The sequence below is a fragment of the Eucyclogobius newberryi genome, unplaced genomic scaffold, assembly GCF_026437365.1.
Source record: "Eucyclogobius newberryi isolate DKJ021-1_F unplaced genomic scaffold, fEucNew1.0.hap1 SCAF_13, whole genome shotgun sequence".
Taxonomy (NCBI): Eukaryota; Metazoa; Chordata; class Actinopteri; order Gobiiformes; family Gobiidae; genus Eucyclogobius; species Eucyclogobius newberryi.
This window is the reverse complement of record NW_027315757.1, coordinates 12593231-12611088: the sequence shown is the minus strand read 5'-3', so window position 1 is coordinate 12611088 and position 17858 is coordinate 12593231. Positions and strand designations below refer to the sequence as shown.

The window sequence follows — 17858 nt, the reverse complement described above, 5'->3', positions numbered from 1 at the left end:
TCATTATACGTTACGTAAACAGAATATTTCAAGCCGAATTATTCCAAAAGTCCGTGTTGACTCTTCTCAGTCTTTCACGCTGCTGTGACGTGCGCGCTCCCGACGCCAAAGCCTCACGGCGATGACGTCACAAAAGTGGGAGGAGATATACCACTGTTCAGGAAGTAATGCGGAACTAAAAAACTTTTTTGGAACCATGCGCCAATGAGCAGCTCCATAGGTTTCAATGGCGGCCATCTTGGCTTCCGGGGGCTTGGTTACAGGTTAAAGCCCTGTGTATTTGGGGCACATGGGGGCACCACAATTGGCTAGCCATGGCCCTGTCTGAGTGTAAAGTTTGGGATTTTGTGCCCGGATGTAAACATAACATGAGCGTCCAGAGGACTGACCGGCCGCTCGATGAGCTCGATGCAGGGCTGCAGGTCCAGTCCAAAGTCGATGAAGTTCCACTGGATGCCCTCCCGCTTGTACTCCTCCTGCTCCAGCACGAACATGGTGTGATTGAAGAGCTGCTGCAGACGCTCGTTTGTGTAGTTTATGCACAGCTGCTCGAACGAGTTGTCCTGAAACACACAACACCATTACATCTCTCACTCCTGGAACACACAACACGTTTACATCTCTCACTCCTGAAACACACAACACCATTACATCTCTCACTCCTGGAACACACAACACGTTTACATCTCTCACTCCTGAAACACACAACACCTTTTCATCACTCACTCCTGAAACACACGTTTACATCACTCACTCCTGAAATACACAACACCTTTACATCACTCACTCCTGAGACACACAACACCTTTACATCACTCACTCCTGAAACACACGTTTACATCACTCACTCCTGAGACACACAACACCTTTACATCACTCACTCCTGAAACACACGTTTACATCACTCACTCCTGAGACACACAACACCATTACATCTCTCACTCCTGGAACACACAACACGTTTACATCTCTCACTCCTGAAACACACAACACCTTTACATCACTCACTCCTGAAACACACGTTTACATCACTCACTCCTGAAATACACAACACCTTTACATCACTCACTCCTGAAACACACAACACCTTTACATCACTCACTCCTGAAACACATGTTTACATCACTCACTCCTGAGACACACAACACCTTTACATCACTCACTCCTGAAACACACGTTTACATCACTCACTCCTGAAACATACAACACGTTTACCTGACTCACTCCTAAAACACACAGCACCTTTACATCACTCACTCCTGAAATACACAACACCTTTACATCACTCACTCCTGAAACACACAACACCTTTACATCACTCACTCCTGAAACACACAACCCCTTTACATCACTCACTCCTGAAACACACAACACCTTTACATCACTCACTCCTGAAACACACGTTTACATCACTCACTCCTGAAACACACAACACCTTTACATCACTCACTCCTGAAACACACGTTTTTTCGCAGTTAAATAAATACATACCAGAATAAAGAAAGTTTCATGCTGACAACAATTATCAGGATTCTTGTTGTGAACTTCAGATCTAAGTTAAAACTCTTTTACTCGGTTCATTGAATGTGCAAAAAGTTTCATGTATTATTTAGATTAGATCAGATTATTTTTTGCCTTTATAATGTGTCCTCTGCGTTTGACCCATCCTCCAGCCGCTGGACGTCTCCTCAGGACCCTCCTGCTGTGAGGCCCGAGCGCCACCTGCCTGTGGGTGTGAGGTTCTATTCTGCTGCGTCACCTCAAATATCTCAAAGCCGGCGATGTCCAGGATCCCGAGGAACGAGGACGATTGTCTCTTGCTCTTGTCCAGAGTCTTGTTCACTCGAGCCAGAATCCAGCGAAACAAACGCTCGTACGTCGCCTTCGCCAGAGCTTCCACCGCGAAGTCCGCCTGAAACACACACGGTCATTATATGTATATAATATATAGCACCCTGAGACTGTACACTAGCTGTAAGGAAGGAGGCGGGACTAGTGAGTGTGAGAGCCACTATCCAGGACGAAACATCCAAGATCCATAAGTACATCAAGGACAAGGCTCCTACAGAACAGAGGATGATGAGGTGCTGGAGGGACCATCATGGGAGGACACGCCCCTACGTGGGAGGACATGCCCCTACATGGGAGGACACGCCCCTACGTGGGAGGACATGCCCCTACATGGGAGGACACGCCCCTACGTGGGAGGACATGCCCCTACATGGGAGGAAACGCCCCTGCGTGGGAGGACACGCCCCTGCGTGGGAGGACACGCCCCTGCGTGGGAGGACACGCCTCTACATGGGATGTACCACTGGAACATAACTGAAGTGACTGATATCACCAAATCCTCCCAATGGTTAGAAAGAGCCGGTCTGAAAGACAGAGGCCCTGATCTACCACACCAGACGTGCAGGCTGTGCAAAGGGCCCTGAGACAAGACCCAAGGTGTAGGCTGTGCAAGGGGGCCTGAGACCATCCCACACTTGACTGCAGAGTGCAAGATGCTGCTGGGACAGCATACATGGAGCTCCATCTCCAGGAGGCTGGCATAGTGTACAGAAACATCTGTGCAGAGTACGAGCTGGAGACCCCAAGGACAAAGTGGAAACACCTCCAAATGTGGTGGAGAACGACCGACCCAAGGTCCTCTGGGACTTCCAGATACAGACAGACAGAATGGTAATGGAGAACCAACCGACATAGTGGTGGTCTCAAGGGTCAGAGGAAAGCTGTGGTGGTGGACATTGTAGTACATGGGATGGAAACATCCGGAAAAAGGAACATGAGAAACTAGAGAAATACCAAGGAGCTGGAGAAGGCCTGGAGCGTGTGAAGGTATCGGTGTTTATATATATATATATATATATATATATATAATCTGTGGGATTGACATGATGATTTTACATTCTGTTCACATTCTTGACCTGAAACGTTGATGCTTTAGTGTTAGAAAAGGACTCTGTGAGGGGCTGATGCACCTTCTGACGGTGGGACAAAGGGACAGGATTTACCTTTGGGTTAGAGCAAAGAGTGGGCCCTGGGTGGACCTGGGGCCCTGGGTGGACCCTGGGTGGGGCCCTGGTGGGCCTTGTCTTAGGTCTTTTATAGTGCATTATGGTTCCTCCTTTATAATGGATACATTATATATAACTGTTATAACTGTTGTAATATCTTGACCTGCTGCTTGCTCTGGGCTTTCTGCACCACTTCTCGTCCCACTTTGATTCTGGGCGTGAGGATGGCGCGGGTGAAGTCAGTGACATTAATGCCCTGCAGGTGGCACACTTTCTGAGCCGCTGCAGAGAAAAACAGAGGAATTTTACACAAAATTAATTCAGAATCTCTCTCTCTATGTCTGAGGATTGTTTATGGAGCATATTTGAGTTTGATGAACACTATTCTTTAAAAGATAATACTCTCTAAACCCGGTGCAAAAGTCATGACAAAAGCTTTACCCGTGTCATCGGGCATCGTGGCTTGTTCGCTGCTTCTCTCTTTCTCAAACGTGATGTTCCCCAGTTGGAGCACGGTGGACACCACCTTCATCATCCCTGTGAGAACAACGCCAAAGTCAAAGTGTGTGAGACATAAACCTATCTTGGATCCTGGAGTGAAGTGTCTGCACCGATCCTCTCGTCCTCAGTGAAGCCCATGATCTCCATCGCCTCCAGAGTCTCTATGAACATCTCGTCGTCCTCTTGCCCCGGCAGCTCCACGTGACCCTCCACCAGGAAGCGGTAACTGCTGAAGGCCTCCAGCAGAAGCTCCTCTGCAGCAGACACCAGAAGAACATTCAACTGCAAGAAACACAGAACTACTGCAGCAGACACCAGAAGAACATTCAACTGCAAGAAACACAGAACTACTGCAGCAGACACCAGAAGAACATTCAACTGCACAAACACAGAACTACTGCAGCAGACACCAGAAGAACATTCAACTGCAAGAAACACAGAACTGCTGCAGCAGACACCAGAAGAACATTCAACTGCACAAACACAGAACTACTGCAGCAGACACCAGAAGAACATTCAACTGCACAAACACAGAACTGCTGCAGCAGACACCAGAAGAACATTCAACTGCACAACACAGAACTACTGCAGCAGACACCAGAAGAACATTCAACTGCAAGAAACACAGAACTGCTGCAGCAGACACCAGAAGAACATTCAACTGCACAAACACAGAAGTACTGTAGCAGACACCAGAACATTCAACTGCACAAACACAGAACTACTGCAGCAGACACCAGAAGAACATTCAACTGCACAAACACAGAACTGCTGCAGCAGACACCAGAAGAACATTCAACTGCACAAACACAGAACTGCTGCAGCAGACACCAGAAGAACATTCAACTGCACAACACAGAACTACTGCAGCAGACACCAGAAGAACATTCAACTGCACAACACAGAACTACTGCAGCAGACACCAGAAGAACATTCAACTACACAAACACAGAACTACTGCAGCAGACACCAGAAGAACATTCAACTGCACAACACAGAACTATTGCAGCAGACACCAGAAGAACATTCAACTGCACAAACACAGAACTGCTGCAGCAGACACCAGAAGAACATTCAACTGCACAAACACAGAACTACTACACAAGGCCGGACACTGCAGGACAAACACTTTTAATAATAGCTGTATTCTATGTACATCTGTCCATATTCATTGCATTATTGTGTTTGTTATTTATCCATCATTCACTGTACTTTACTTTTGTATTGTAGAAACCAAAACCATCAACAACTCCAAAACAATCAACAACAACAACAACAACAACAACAACAACAACAACAACAACAACTCCTTTATACACCCACAAGTATTTAATAAATAGTGATATGTAAAGCTGACGTCCTTCTTTGTTCTGGCCGGACAACCTGGGAAGATTGAGGAATATATATTCAGGAATTATACAGTCCTTTCAGAGGTCGCAAGATTGTGTCTCCTTCCCAACGCCTCATTTACACATAGACATAGACACTTTGAATATTCAAAGTCATAAAGATCCTCTCAGCTTGTCCTTCGCTCCTGTCACTGATTTCTCAGCTTGTCCTTCGCTCCTGTCACTGATTTCTCAGCTTGTCCTTCGCTCCTGTCACTGATCTCTCAGCTTGTCCTTCGCTCCTGTCACTGACCTCTCAGCTTGTCCTTCGCTCCTGTCACTGACCTCTCAGCGCTCCTGTCACTGACCTCTCAGCTTGTCCTTCGCTCCTGTCACTGATCTCTCAGCGCTCCTGTCACTGACCTCTCAGCTTGTCCTTCGCTCCTGTCACTGACCTCTCAGCGCTCCTGTCACTGACCTCTCAGCTTGTCCTTCGCTCCTGTCACTGATCTCTCAGCTTGTCCTTCGCTCCTGTCACTGACCTCTCAGCTTGTCCTTCGCTCCTGTCACTGACCTCTCAGCTTGTCCTTCGCTCCTGTCACTGACCTCTCAGCGCTCCTGTCACTGACCTCTCAGCTTGTCCTTCGCTCCTGTCACTGACCTCTCAGCGCTCCTGTCACTGACCTCTCAGCTTGTCCTTCGCTCCTGTCACTGATCTCTCAGCGCTCCTGTCACTGACCTCTCAGCTTGTCCTTCGCTCCTGTCACTGACCTCTCAGCGCTCCTGTCACTGACCTCTCAGCTTGTCCTTCGCTCCTGTCACTGATCTCTCAGCGCTCCTGTCACTGACCTCTCAGCTTGTCCTTGGCTCCTGCCACCATGTAGTAGAAGATGTGAAAGGCCCTCTCAGTTCGGGCCTGGCGAATGCACCGCGACTTTTCCAGTAAATCTGAGAGTTGCATGTTCAGAAAACACAATCAAACGTGGCTTTGCATCAAAATGAATCTCTTTCTGACACTTTCAGTCTCTTCTTTCGGGCTCTCTCAGACTCTTTCAGACTCTTTCAGGCTCTTTCAGGCTCTTTCAGGCTCTTTCAGGCTCTCTCAGACTCTTTCAGACTCTTTCAGGCTCTTTCAGGCTCTTTTGGGCTCTTTCAGACTCTTTCAAACTCTTTCAAACTCTTTCAGACTCTTTCAGACTCTTTCGGGCTCTTTCAGACTCTTTCAGGCTCTTTCAGACTCTTTCAAACTCTTTGAGACTCTTTGAGACTCTTTCAGACTCTTTCAGACTCTTTCGGGCTCTTTCAGACTCTTTCAGGCTCTTTCAGACTCTTTCAAACTCTTTCAGACTCTTTCAGACTCTTTCGGGCTCTTTCAGACTCTTTCAGGCTCTTTCAGGCTCTTTCAAACTCTTTCAGGCTCTTTCAGACTCTTTCAGACTCTTTCAGGCTCTTTCAGGCTCTTTCAAACTCTTTCAGACTCTTTCAGACTCTTTCAGGCTCTTTCAGGCTCTTTCAGGCTCTTTCAGGCTCTCTCAGACTCTTTCAGACTCTTTCAGGCTCTTTCAGGCTCTTTTGGGCTCTTTCAGACTCTTTCAAACTCTTTCAAACTCTTTCAGACTCTTTCAGACTCTTTCAGACTCTTTCGGGCTCTTTCAGACTCTTTCAGGCTCTTTCAGACTCTTTCAAACTCTTTGAGACTCTTTGAGACTCTTTCAGACTCTTTCAGACTCTTTCGGGCTCTTTCAGACTCTTTCAGGCTCTTTCAGACTCTTTCAAACTCTTTCAGACTCTTTCAGACTCTTTCGGGCTCTTTCAGACTCTTTCAGGCTCTTTCAGGCTCTTTCAAACTCTTTCAGGCTCTTTCAGACTCTTTCAGACTCTTTCAGGCTCTTTCAGGCTCTTTCAAACTCTTTCAGACTCTTTCAGACTCTTTCAGGCTCTTTCAAACTCTTTCAGACTCTTTCAGACTCTTTCAGACTCTTTCAGGCTCTTTCAAACTCTTTCAAACTCTTTCAAACTCTTTCAGGCTCTTTCAGGCTCTTTCAAACTCTTTCAGGCTCTTTCAAACTCTTTCAGACTCTTTCAGACTCTTTCAGGCTCTTTCAAACTCTTTCAGACTCTTTCAGACTCTTTCAGACTCTTTCAGGCTCTTTCAAACTCTTTCAAACTCTTTCAGGCTCTTTCAGGCTCTTTCAAACTCTTTCAGGCTCTTTCAAACTCTTTCAGACTCTTTCAGACTCTTTCAGGCTCTTTCAAACTCTTTCAGACTCTTTCAGGCTCTTTCAAACTCTTTCAAACTCTTTCAGGCTCTTTCAAACTCTTTCAGACTCTTTCAGACTCTTTCAGACTCTTTCAGGCTCTTTCAAACTCTTTCAAACTCTTTCAAACTCTTTCAGGCTCTTTCAAACTCTTTCAGGCTCTTTCAAACTCTTTCAGGCTCTTTCAAACTCTTTCAGACTCTTTCAGACTCTTTCAGACTCTTTCAGGCTCTTTCAAACTCTTTCAAACTCTTTCAGGCTCTTTCAGGCTCTTTCAAACTCTTTCAGGCTCTTTCAAACTCTTTCAGACTCTTTCAAACTCTTTCAAACTCTTTCAGGCTCTTTCAGGCTCTTTCAAACTCTTTCAGACTCTTTCAGGCTCTTTCAGACTCTTTCAGGCTCTTTCGGGCGGATACATGTGTCGATGTTGGCGCCCACGATGAAGCCGGTCACGTCGAAGTTCAGCTTGATGAACTTCCCCTGAACACAGCAGGTCAAATGTCAAAATAAATCAGATTTTCACAATAAAACACTCGTCTCGACCTTTATTTGTTTATGTATTTCTAAGTCTCATGTACAATAGAAATAACAGTTTGATCAGTCGACTGACCGGATGCTTAGGTCAGTCGACTGGTCAAATGTTGGTGAAGGTTCAAAGAATAAACGCAATTGAATCATTACAAATCTGGAGGAGTTGTCGTTCTTGATGGTCTTGGCGTTTCCGAAGGCCTCCAGGATGGGATTGGCCTGGAGAAGCTGTTTCTCCAGCTCCCCCTGCAGGACATGGCAGAGCAGTACAGGTATATCATGTCATTTTATAAAAGGTAAAAACAAAGAGTGCACATGACCATCCATTAGTAAGATCCATTAGTACATCAAGGACAAGGCTCCCACATGGGAGGACAGGAGATCATATATATATATATATATATATATATATATATATATATATATATATATATATATATATATATATCCTGTATACACATATATATATCCTGTATACATATATATATACTGTATTTATATATATATATATATATATATATATATATACATATATATATACTGTATTTATATATATATATATATACATATATATATATATATATATCGTATTTATCATGTATTTATCCGGGATATAAAAGTATTTTATGTAAAATATTCTTTATGTTTAATACTCACAAAAGCCAGAGATCCAGCTTGAAGCTGAAAAACACAGACATGTTAAGAACATGTCTCTGAAGCGTGTTCTTAATGTTCTGAAGCGTGTTCTGAAGCGTGTTCATAATGTTCTGAGGCGTGTTCTGAAGCGTGTTCATAATGTTCTGAGGTGTGTTCTGAATGTTCTGAGGCATGTTCTTAATGTTCTGAAGCGTGTTCTGAATGTTCTGAAGTGTGTTCTGAAGCATGTTCTTAATGTTCTGAAGCATGTTCTGAAACATGTTCTGAGGCGTGTTCTGAAGCGTGTTCTGAATGTTCTGAGGCATGTTCTTAATGTTCTGAAGCGTGTTCTGAATGTTCTGAAGTGTGTTCTGAAGCATGTTCTTAATGTTCTGAAGCGTGTTCTGAAGCGTGTTCATAATGTTCTGAGGCGTGTTCTGAAGCGTGTTCATAATGTTCTGAGGCGTGTTCTGAAGCGTGTTCATAATGTTCTGAGGTGTGTTCTGAATGTTCTGAGGCATGTTCTTAATGTTCTGAAGCGTGTTCTGAATGTTTTGAGGCATGTTCTTAATGTTCTGAAGCGTGTTCTGAATGTTCTGAAGTGTGTTCTGAAGCATGTTCTTAATGTTCTGAAGCATGTTCTGAAACATGTTCTGAGGCGTGTTCTGAAGCGTGTTCTGAATGTTCTGAGGCATGTTCTTAATGTTCTGAAGCGTGTTCTGAATGTTCTGAAGTGTGTTCTGAAGCATGTTCTTAATGTTCTGAAGCATGTTCTGAAACATGTTCTAAGGCGTGTTCTGAAGCGTATTCTTAATGTTCTGAAGCGTGTTCTGAAGAGTGTTCTGAAGCGTGTTCTGATTGTTCTGAGGCGTGTTCTGAAGCGTGTTCTGAATGTTCTGAGGGGTGTTCTGAAGCGTGTTCGTAATGTTCTGAGGCGTGTTCTGAATGTTCTGAGGCATGTTCTTAATGTTCTGAAGCGTGTTCTGAATGTTCTGAAGCGTGTTCTGAAGCATGTTCTTAATGTTCTGAAGCATGTTCTGAAACATGTTCTGAGGCGTGTTCTGAAGCGTGTTCTTAATGTTCTGAAGCGTGTTCTGAATGTTCTGAAGCATGTTCTTAAGTGTGTTCTTAATGTTCTAAAGCGTGTTCTTAATGTTCTGACGCGTGTTCTGAAGCGTGTTCTGAAGCATGTTTTTAAGCGTGTTCTCGGGCGTGTTCTGAAGCGTGTTCATAATGTTCTGAGGTGTGTTCTTAATGTTCTTAGGCATGTTGTTAATGTTCTGAAGCGTGTTCTGAATGTTCTGAGGCATGTTCTTAATGTTCTGAAGCGTGTTCTGAATGTTCTGAAGCGTGTTCTGAAGCATGTTCTTAATGTTCTGAAGCATGTTCTGAAACATGTTCTGAGGCGTGTTCCGAAGCGTCTTCTTAATGTTCTGAAGCTTGTTCTGAAGCGTGTTCTGAAGCGTGTTCTGAAGCGTGTTCATAATGTTCTGAGGCGTGTTCTGAATGTTCTGAGGCATGTTCTTAATGTTCTGAAGCGTGTTCTGAATGTTCTGAAGCGTGTTCTGAAGCATGTTCTTAATGTTCTGAAGCATGTTCTGAAACATGTTCTGATCCGTGTTCTGAAGCGTGTTCTTAATGTTCTGAAGCGTGTTCTGAATGTTCTGAAGCATGTTCTGAATGTTCTGAGGCATGTTCTTAAGTGTGTTCTTAATGTTCTAAAGCGTGTTCTTAATGTTCTAAAGCGTGTTCTTAACGTTCTGACGCGTGTTCTGAAGCGTGTTCTGAGGCGTGTTCTGAGGCGTGTTCTGAAGCATGTTCTTAAGCATGTTCTGAGGCGCGTTCTGAAGCTTGTTCTTAATGTTCTGAAGCGTGTTCTGAAGCGTGTTCTGAGGCGTGTTCTGAGGCGTGTTCTGAAGCGTGTTCTGAGGCATGTCCTGAGGCGTGTTCTGAGGCGTGTTCTGAGGCGTGTCCTGAGGCGTGTCCTGAGGTGTGTCCTGAAGCGTGTTCTGAGGCGTGTTCTGAGGCATGTCCTGAGGCGTGTTCTGAGGCGTGTTCTGAGGCGTGTCCTGAGGCGTGTCCTGAGGCGTGTTCTGAAGCGTGTTCTGAGGCATGTCCTGAGGCGTGTTCTGAGGCGTGTTCTGAGGCGTGTCCTGAGGCGTGTCCTGAGGTGTGTCCTGAAGCGTGTTCTGAGGCGTGTTCTGAGGCGTGTTCTGAGGCGTGTCCTGAGGCGTGTCCTGAGGCGTGTTCTGAGGCGTGTTCTGAGGCGTGTCCTGAGGCGTGTCCTGAGGCGTGTCCTGAGGCGTGTCCTGAAGCGTGTTCTGAGGCGTGTTCTGAAGCGTGTTCTTAAGGCGGGGCACAGGTCACTCACGTTGGCGTCCTTCTTCCCTTTGTGAGACGAGGCGATGACCGCCAGATACTGAATCACCTTCTTTGTGTTTTCTGTTTTTCCTGCTCCCGACTCGCCTCTGGACACAAAAGAGCCGCAGGGTCAACGTCTGTGTGACCCCTGCTGACCCCTGACACTGACCCCTAACATTGACCCCTAGCACTGACCCCTGACACTGATCCCCGACTCTGACCCCTGACCCTCAGAGGTTTCATCATGCACATTTAACCTTCTGAAGTTCTGTGTTATAAAATGTTGGAGTCATGATCTGAGACTCTGAGCAGAGGTCTAACATCTGACCAAGGATCTGACCAGCTGCAGCAGCACCTGACCAGCTGCAGCAGCACCTGACCAGCTGCAGCAGCATCTGACCAGCTGCAGCAGCATCTGACCAGCTGCAGCAGCACCTGATCAGCTGCAGCAGCATCTGACCAGCTGCAGCAGCACCTGACCAGCTGCAGCAGCATCTGACCAGCTGCAGCAGCATTTGATCAGCTGCAGCAGCACCTGACCAGCTGCAGCAGCACCTGACACCAGCTGCAGCAGCATCTGACCAGCTGCAGCAGCACCTGACCAGCTGCAGCAGCATCTGACCAGCTGCAGCAGCACCTGACACCAGCTGCAGCAGCACCTGACCAGCTGCAGCAGCACCTGACACCAGCTGCAGCAGCACCTGACCAGCTGCAGCAGCATCTGACCAGCTGCAGCAGCACCTGACACCAGCTGCAGCAGCACCTGACCAGCTGCAGCAGCATCTGACCAGCTGCAGCAACACCTGACACCAGCTGCAGCAGCATCTGACCAGCTGCAGCAGCATCTGACCAGCTGCAGCAGCACCTGACACCAGCTGCAGCAGCATCTGACCAGCTCCAGCAGCACCTGACCAGCTCCAGCAGCACCTGACCAGCTCCAGCAGCATCTGACCAGCTGCAGCAGCACCTGACCAGCTGCAGCAGCACCTGACACCAGCTGCAGCAGCATCTGACCAGCTCCAGCAGCACCTGACCAGCTCCAGCAGCACCTGACCAGCTCCAGCAGCATCTGACCAGCTGCAGCAGCACCTGACCAGCTCCAGCAGCACCTGACCAGCTGCAGCAGCACCTGACCAGCTGCAGTGTTGGTGTAACTCACGTGCAGAGAATGGACTGGTCTTCTCGATCTGTGGAAGAAAAACAGTTTGAATCAGAGCGGTCAGAGGTGGTCAGGGGCGGTCAGGGGCGGTCATAGGCAGTCAGGGGTGGGCAGAGGTGGTCAGGGGTGGTAAGAGGTGGTCAGGGGCGGTCAGAGGTCAGAGGTGGTCAGGGGTGGTCAGAGGTGGTCAGGGGCGGTCAGGTGTGGTCAGGGGTGGTCAGAGGTGGTCAGGGGTGGTCAAGGCAAGGCAAGTTTATTTGTAGAGCACATTTCATACACAAGGCAATTCAAAGTTCTTCACACAACAGGAAAAATGCATTCAAATCACAAATAAATTACAGAAACAGAAATACAATAAAATTAACTAATTAAAAACAATTTAAGTCATAAAAGAGAAGAGTGGTCAGAGGTGGTCAGGGGTGGTCAGGGGTGGTCAGGGGTGGTCAGGGGTGGTCGGAGGCAGATTAGAGTCTATAAATATCTGAGGCGTCCTTGTAAGGTCGCGCTCACAGATTCCTCCAAAGTGTGACTTTGACTTCTTTCTCTAGAGTTTCTAAATGTGGATCTGTTTGTGAAGTTGAATTTCAAGTAAATGACAGAATTGACATTTTACACATTTTAATTGAACACAAAGGTTTTATTTATCAGGTCATTAAGATAAACCATGGGCCCTTTTAGTCTCAAATAAAAGCAGTGACAGAGTGAGTTCCAGAGTGATAATCACTGCAGCAGGTTCAGACTTTTACGTCTTGTAAATGTCACAGAGGAAACCTCCGCGTTTATAAAGTGTTTTTGTCTCAGAGCTAAAGGCTAACACACATTAGCTTAAATATAAAACACACAAACCTGATCAAAGTTCATAGAATGTTTTTGGTTAGTTCAGTTTGTGCAGTTATTTAACATTATTGTATGTTAGCATTAGCATTAGCATTAGCATTAGCTTAGCGACAAAAGCACTTTTATAAACACATAGACGTCTCCAGGTGAAGTATTTATACAAGACATAAAGACTGGAATCATCTGGAAAACTCTGCTTTGTTTTTAATTAGTTATTAATGTATTTTTTATTTGGTTAATTCCCCGTAATGAAAGACTGTAACAGCAATATTCATAATTTGATCAATACAAATATATGACAGTGTACATCTTAAATATATTCATGTTTAATAAACATGTTCTTATGCATAAATTATGACTCACTGTAATAAACATTGGTGTGAATGTTCTAACAAGAAAATGTGACTTATTTCTTTATTTAATACAATATGAAAACTTTCTTTAGGTCAAAGGTCAATGTTTGAGTTGTTTTATCAATTGTGTCATTATTATGAGTTAAAGTTTGTTAACTCATCTTAGAAGCAGAAATTAAACTAAAACCTTTACTTTAAATCAGCTCACATTTATCAGTTAAAACTACTAAACTTTTCTAGTTACACTTTAACAACATGAGGTTATTTTATATTCCGTTCAGACAGTTCAAGCCTCAGAACTTCAAAGTGTCTCTGTCCAGTTGGATTAAAATATAGATTTAAGTGTAACTTATGTGTGACTTTTTACAGTGCAGATCCTTTTTACAGTTTTTCTCCTGCTGGTCGCTGCATGTCTGTGGATGGACAAAGGTCAAAGGTCAAAGGTCGGGTGTGGCACCTTGCATCATGTTGCGGTAGGCGTTGTCGGTGATGGAGTAGATGTGCGGCGGGACCTCGTGCCGCTTCTTTCCCTTGTACATCTCAATGATCTTCTCCGAGTAAATGGGCAGCATCTTGTACGGGTTGACCACCACGCAGAACAGGCCGGAGTAGGTCTGCGGAGAGGAGACTGTGGTCACCATGACAACCCGGGATCTGAACTACAGTTGAGAACACGCCCGGAGCCAGAAGAGCTCGAGAAACTATCTACAAGAATAAATAAGTTCTGATTTATCGGACCCAAAATGAACACCGAAGAACTTGAGATTGTGTTCGTTCACTCTATGACAGCTTTGCACACTGAAGATGACGAGAAACTGCTCATTTAAGCGGTAAAAAAGCTGAATAAATTCAGCTAATTCCCTCCTGTCCTGTCGTCTCCTGTCCGTCATCTCATAAATCCCGGTCGTGGCTGGTTAAGTTTGGGCCGTTCCCGACACGCTTCTGCTCGAGCTTCATCTTCAAACACGACCTGCCTCTCGGCGTTCTCTGCTCTTATAAGGCTGGCTCATCCGCTCCGGCGCCACACAAACACCGCAGACTTTTACCCCCAAAACGGTCTGCGATAATAATAAACGCAGAGCTCAGTCCGACCTAAAAAGGGCCAAAAGAAGAGCACGAGCTGAACCTCTGAAGTGACCTCCATGTGACCTCCAGCTGCTGCAGCTTTTATCTCAGTTACATCATTACTTTGACCAGAGCAAACTATGAAAACTATAAATTATTTCCTGCATCATGTGGGAGCTTGTTTTGCCCTTTAAAACTCAGACAAAGCCACTTGTTTTGTGGCTTTTGAATTAAACATTACAAGTAATGAATAATAATAAGCCTTTTGTTCCTCATTTGAGAATAAATACTTGTTGCAACATATTATTATTCATACCTTTTGTCATAGTTTTGGCCAGAGCGACTTATGTGACATTCTTCATTATTTTCACATGACAACCACAAGAGGGCGCTCTAGGCTCTAAGCGACGCAGAAGAAGAATCTGCACTTCCTCTACCTCTGGAGTTTGTGGAGTTGTTTAGAAGTGACACAGAGGAAGAAGAATTCAATGGATTTAGTGATTTGGGGTAAAACTGATGCTTTGGTAAACTTGTTAGCATGTTCTTTATGCTATAGTTATCTGAATAACTGTTATTATGTTACGTTAACATACCAGACACTTACCACAGTTCTGTCTGTGCCTCATGTAGCTGAAGGTGTTAGCGTTAGCATACGTACACCTATTCACCATGTTCTCTCATCTGTTATTATTTTAAACTGCATTTCAAGATGAAATGTCTGTCCTTGGTCTGAGATTTTAGCAAATAAATGTACCCAAAAAATGCGACTCATAGTCCGTAAAATACGGTACATTTTACAAGGTTTTGGTAAACAAGTGTTTTAACATCAGGGTTCTGATAATTCTGAGATAAAAGTAAAATACACTGTGATCAATACAAGAATCCCATGTATTTCTGAAAATAAACTACAACTGGATTTATTATTTTTCCTTCAAAGAGAATTATCTTTCCTTCAGTAAAACGTTTGTCTCCTTCTTACGTAGATGAGGCTGGAGAAGTATCGCTCCTTCAGGTTGTGCAGAACCGAGGCCTCGTTCAGGAAGGTCAGCGCCGCCATGTCCTCCACTTTACTGAACTTTGGAGGGTTCATCTTCTGCACATCGTCTTTGCTCACGGTGATCTTCTGCCCGTTTGACAGCTCCACCAAAACCTGTCACACAAACACCAAAACCTGTCACGCAAACACCAAAGCCTGTCACACAAACACCAAAATCTGTCACGCAAACACCAAAGCCTGTCACACAAACACCAAAGCCTGTCACACAAACACCAAAGCCTGTCACACAAACACCAAAATCTGTCACACAAACACCAAAGCCTGTCACACAAACACCAAAATGTCACACAAACACCAAAACCTGTCATTATGTTATTATATTATCATGTTATCATGTTATTATATTATAATATTATCATATTATTATATTATCATGTTATCATGTCATTATATTATCATATCATATTATCATGTTGTTATATTATCATGTTATTATATTATCATGTTATCATGTTATTATAATATCATTTTATTAAGTTATCATGTTATTATAATATCATGTTATTAAGTTATCATATTATCATATTATCATGTTATTATGTCGTCATATTATCATGTTATTATAGTATCATATTATCATGTTATTATAGTATCATATTATCATATTATCATGTTATTATAGTATCATATTATCATGTTATTATAGTATCATATTATCATATTATCATGTTATTATAGTATCATATTATCATGTTATTATAGTATCATATTATCATATTATCATGTTATGTTATTATATTATCATATAATCATATTATCATATTATCATGTTATCATGTCATTATGTCATGATCTCTACCTGCTGGCCCTGCTCCTCCTTCATGGTATTATAAATGTTATTATAGATTCTAGATGTTCTTTACCTGCTGGCCTTCAGGAGCCTCCTTCACGCTGGCACACTGGAACCCTTCTCTCTCAGACGGGATCCACACCATCTTCTTGGCGGCCCAGTCGGCCTGAGCCACGCCCATGTTTCTGAAGTCGTTCTGTAGAAACAGGAACTTACTGTCGTTGCTGTCGGCCATGTTGGGAAGGTCAATCCTGCCACAGACGAGAGACGATGGACCAGAGCTAAAACATATGAACATAATGATTAATAACATAATTAATTAATAACAATAATAATGATAATGATAATATCAATGATAATAATAATAATAATGATGATAATAATAATAATAATTATAATGAATAATAATACGAATATTTACAAAGCTGTATTCCCTGTAGCTCCAAAGAAGATTATGAATTATACATTTGACAATAAATAATTTAAATTGATTAGTCGCATCCCCATTACACTGTAAATGCCTAACTTAGTTCATAATGGTTCATATTTTATTGCGATCTCAATTGGCTTGAGCTAATAGTATAAAATGTTCTTCTTTTAATGATTTTAATGTCCAAAATCATCTAAAACATTCTTAAGGATGTGCAGATGACTGGTCCCTGTACCCCTGGTTGGGAAACACTGTCGCACAGCAGAAGCAGATTAAGAAAGAGCAACAGGAAAAGTAAAAAATCAGTTAATCGGAAACAAAAATGCAAGAGAAAGACTAAAAATAACAACAAAAGAAAACAACATATATTGAGTAGTTTAGCCCTCACATTCCCGAGCCTTCAGCCGGAACGAGCGGAGAAAGTGAAGCTTAAAACCATTTAATCTTTTATCCAAAAACCTTTTCATCTTTTCATCATTGGAGAATGAGACGTGAAGAATCATTCAAACGTGAGAAAGAACCAAAAACACAAAGCACCAGGGGCACCAGCAGGGCCCCTGGACGCACCAGCAGGGCCCCTGGACGCACCAGCAGGGCCCCTGGACGCACCAGCAGGGCCCCTGGACGCACCAGCAGGGCCCCTGGACGCACCAGCAGGACCCATGAACGCATCGTGAAAGAGGAAAACCAGCGCAAACAAGAGGAAAATCAGAGTGGAGACAACAGCGCAGCAGATGTGCTCCTCGCTTGCCGCAATGACCATGTTTGGAGAAGCACAGGGCCCCTGAACGCACCAGCAGGGCCCCTGAACGCACCACCAGTCGCTCCTGAACGCAACACCAACAGGGCCCCTGAACGCACCACCAGCAGGGCCCCTGAACGCACCACCAGCACGGCTCCTGAACGCACCACCAGTAGAGCCCCTGAATGCACCAGCAGGGCCACTGAACGCACCACCAGTAGAGCCCCTGAATGCACCAGCAGGCCCCCTGAACGCACCACCAGCAGGGCCCCTGAACGCACCACCAGTCACTCCTGAACCTCCAAAACACCAACCGAAATCTACAGAGCCACAGCGTTTTTAGCAGAACGAGACGGGACGCGTCCTTAAAAGGAGCAATGCCCAGCCGAGCCTAGAGTTTAGCCCCAAACAACAGCAGAGGGGCCACAAGGGGGCAACAAGGGGGCAAGAGAGGGGCAACAAGGGGGCAAGAGAGGGGCAACAAGGGGGCAATAAGGAGGCAAGAGAGGGGCAACCAGAGGGCAACAAGGGGGCAAGAGAGGGGCAACAAGGGGGCAAGAGAGGGGCAACAAGGGGGCAAGAGAGGGGCAACAAGGGGGCAATAAGGAGGCAAGAGAGGGGCAACAAGGGGGCAAGAGAGGGGCAACAAGGGGGCAAGAGAAGGGCAACAAGGGGGCAAGAGAGGGGCAACAAGGGGGCAAGAGAGGGGCAACAAGGGGGCAAGAGAAGGGCAACAAGGGGGCAAGAGAGGGGCAACAAGGGGGCAAGAGAGGGGCAACAAGCGGACAAGAGAGGG

General features: G+C 44.9%; 1 protein-coding gene across 2 annotated transcripts in view; it reads right to left on the bottom strand.

Annotated features, from left to right (window-relative positions):
• The window catches only part of LOC140358017 (uncharacterized), a 54514-nt gene extending 38343 nt beyond the window's left edge, over positions 1-16171 (bottom strand). The window contains exons 1-14 of one of the 2 annotated variants that reach the window (XM_072442648.1): positions 15964-16171; positions 15023-15193; positions 13436-13592; positions 11789-11816; positions 10640-10736; positions 8290-8313; positions 7786-7878; positions 7521-7584; positions 5696-5794; positions 3629-3772; positions 3459-3554; positions 3181-3299; positions 1760-1912; positions 390-563 (exon numbers count right to left, since the gene is read on the bottom strand). In XM_072442648.1, coding sequence (XP_072298749.1) covers positions 390-563; positions 1760-1912; positions 3181-3299; positions 3459-3554; positions 3629-3772; positions 5696-5794; positions 7521-7584; positions 7786-7878; positions 8290-8313; positions 10640-10736; positions 11789-11816; positions 13436-13592; positions 15023-15193; positions 15964-16125 — 1581 coding nt within the window. In that variant the 5' untranslated portion in view covers positions 16126-16171. Of the gene's footprint in view, positions 1-389; positions 564-1759; positions 1913-3180; positions 3300-3458; positions 3555-3628; positions 3773-5695; positions 5795-7520; positions 7585-7785; positions 7879-8289; positions 8314-10639; positions 10737-11788; positions 11817-13435; positions 13593-15022; positions 15194-15899; positions 15917-15963 lie in introns of those variants that run through there. The other variant, XM_072442647.1, reaches the window with a different exon arrangement.
• Between the last annotated feature and the right edge of the window lie 1687 nt (positions 16172-17858).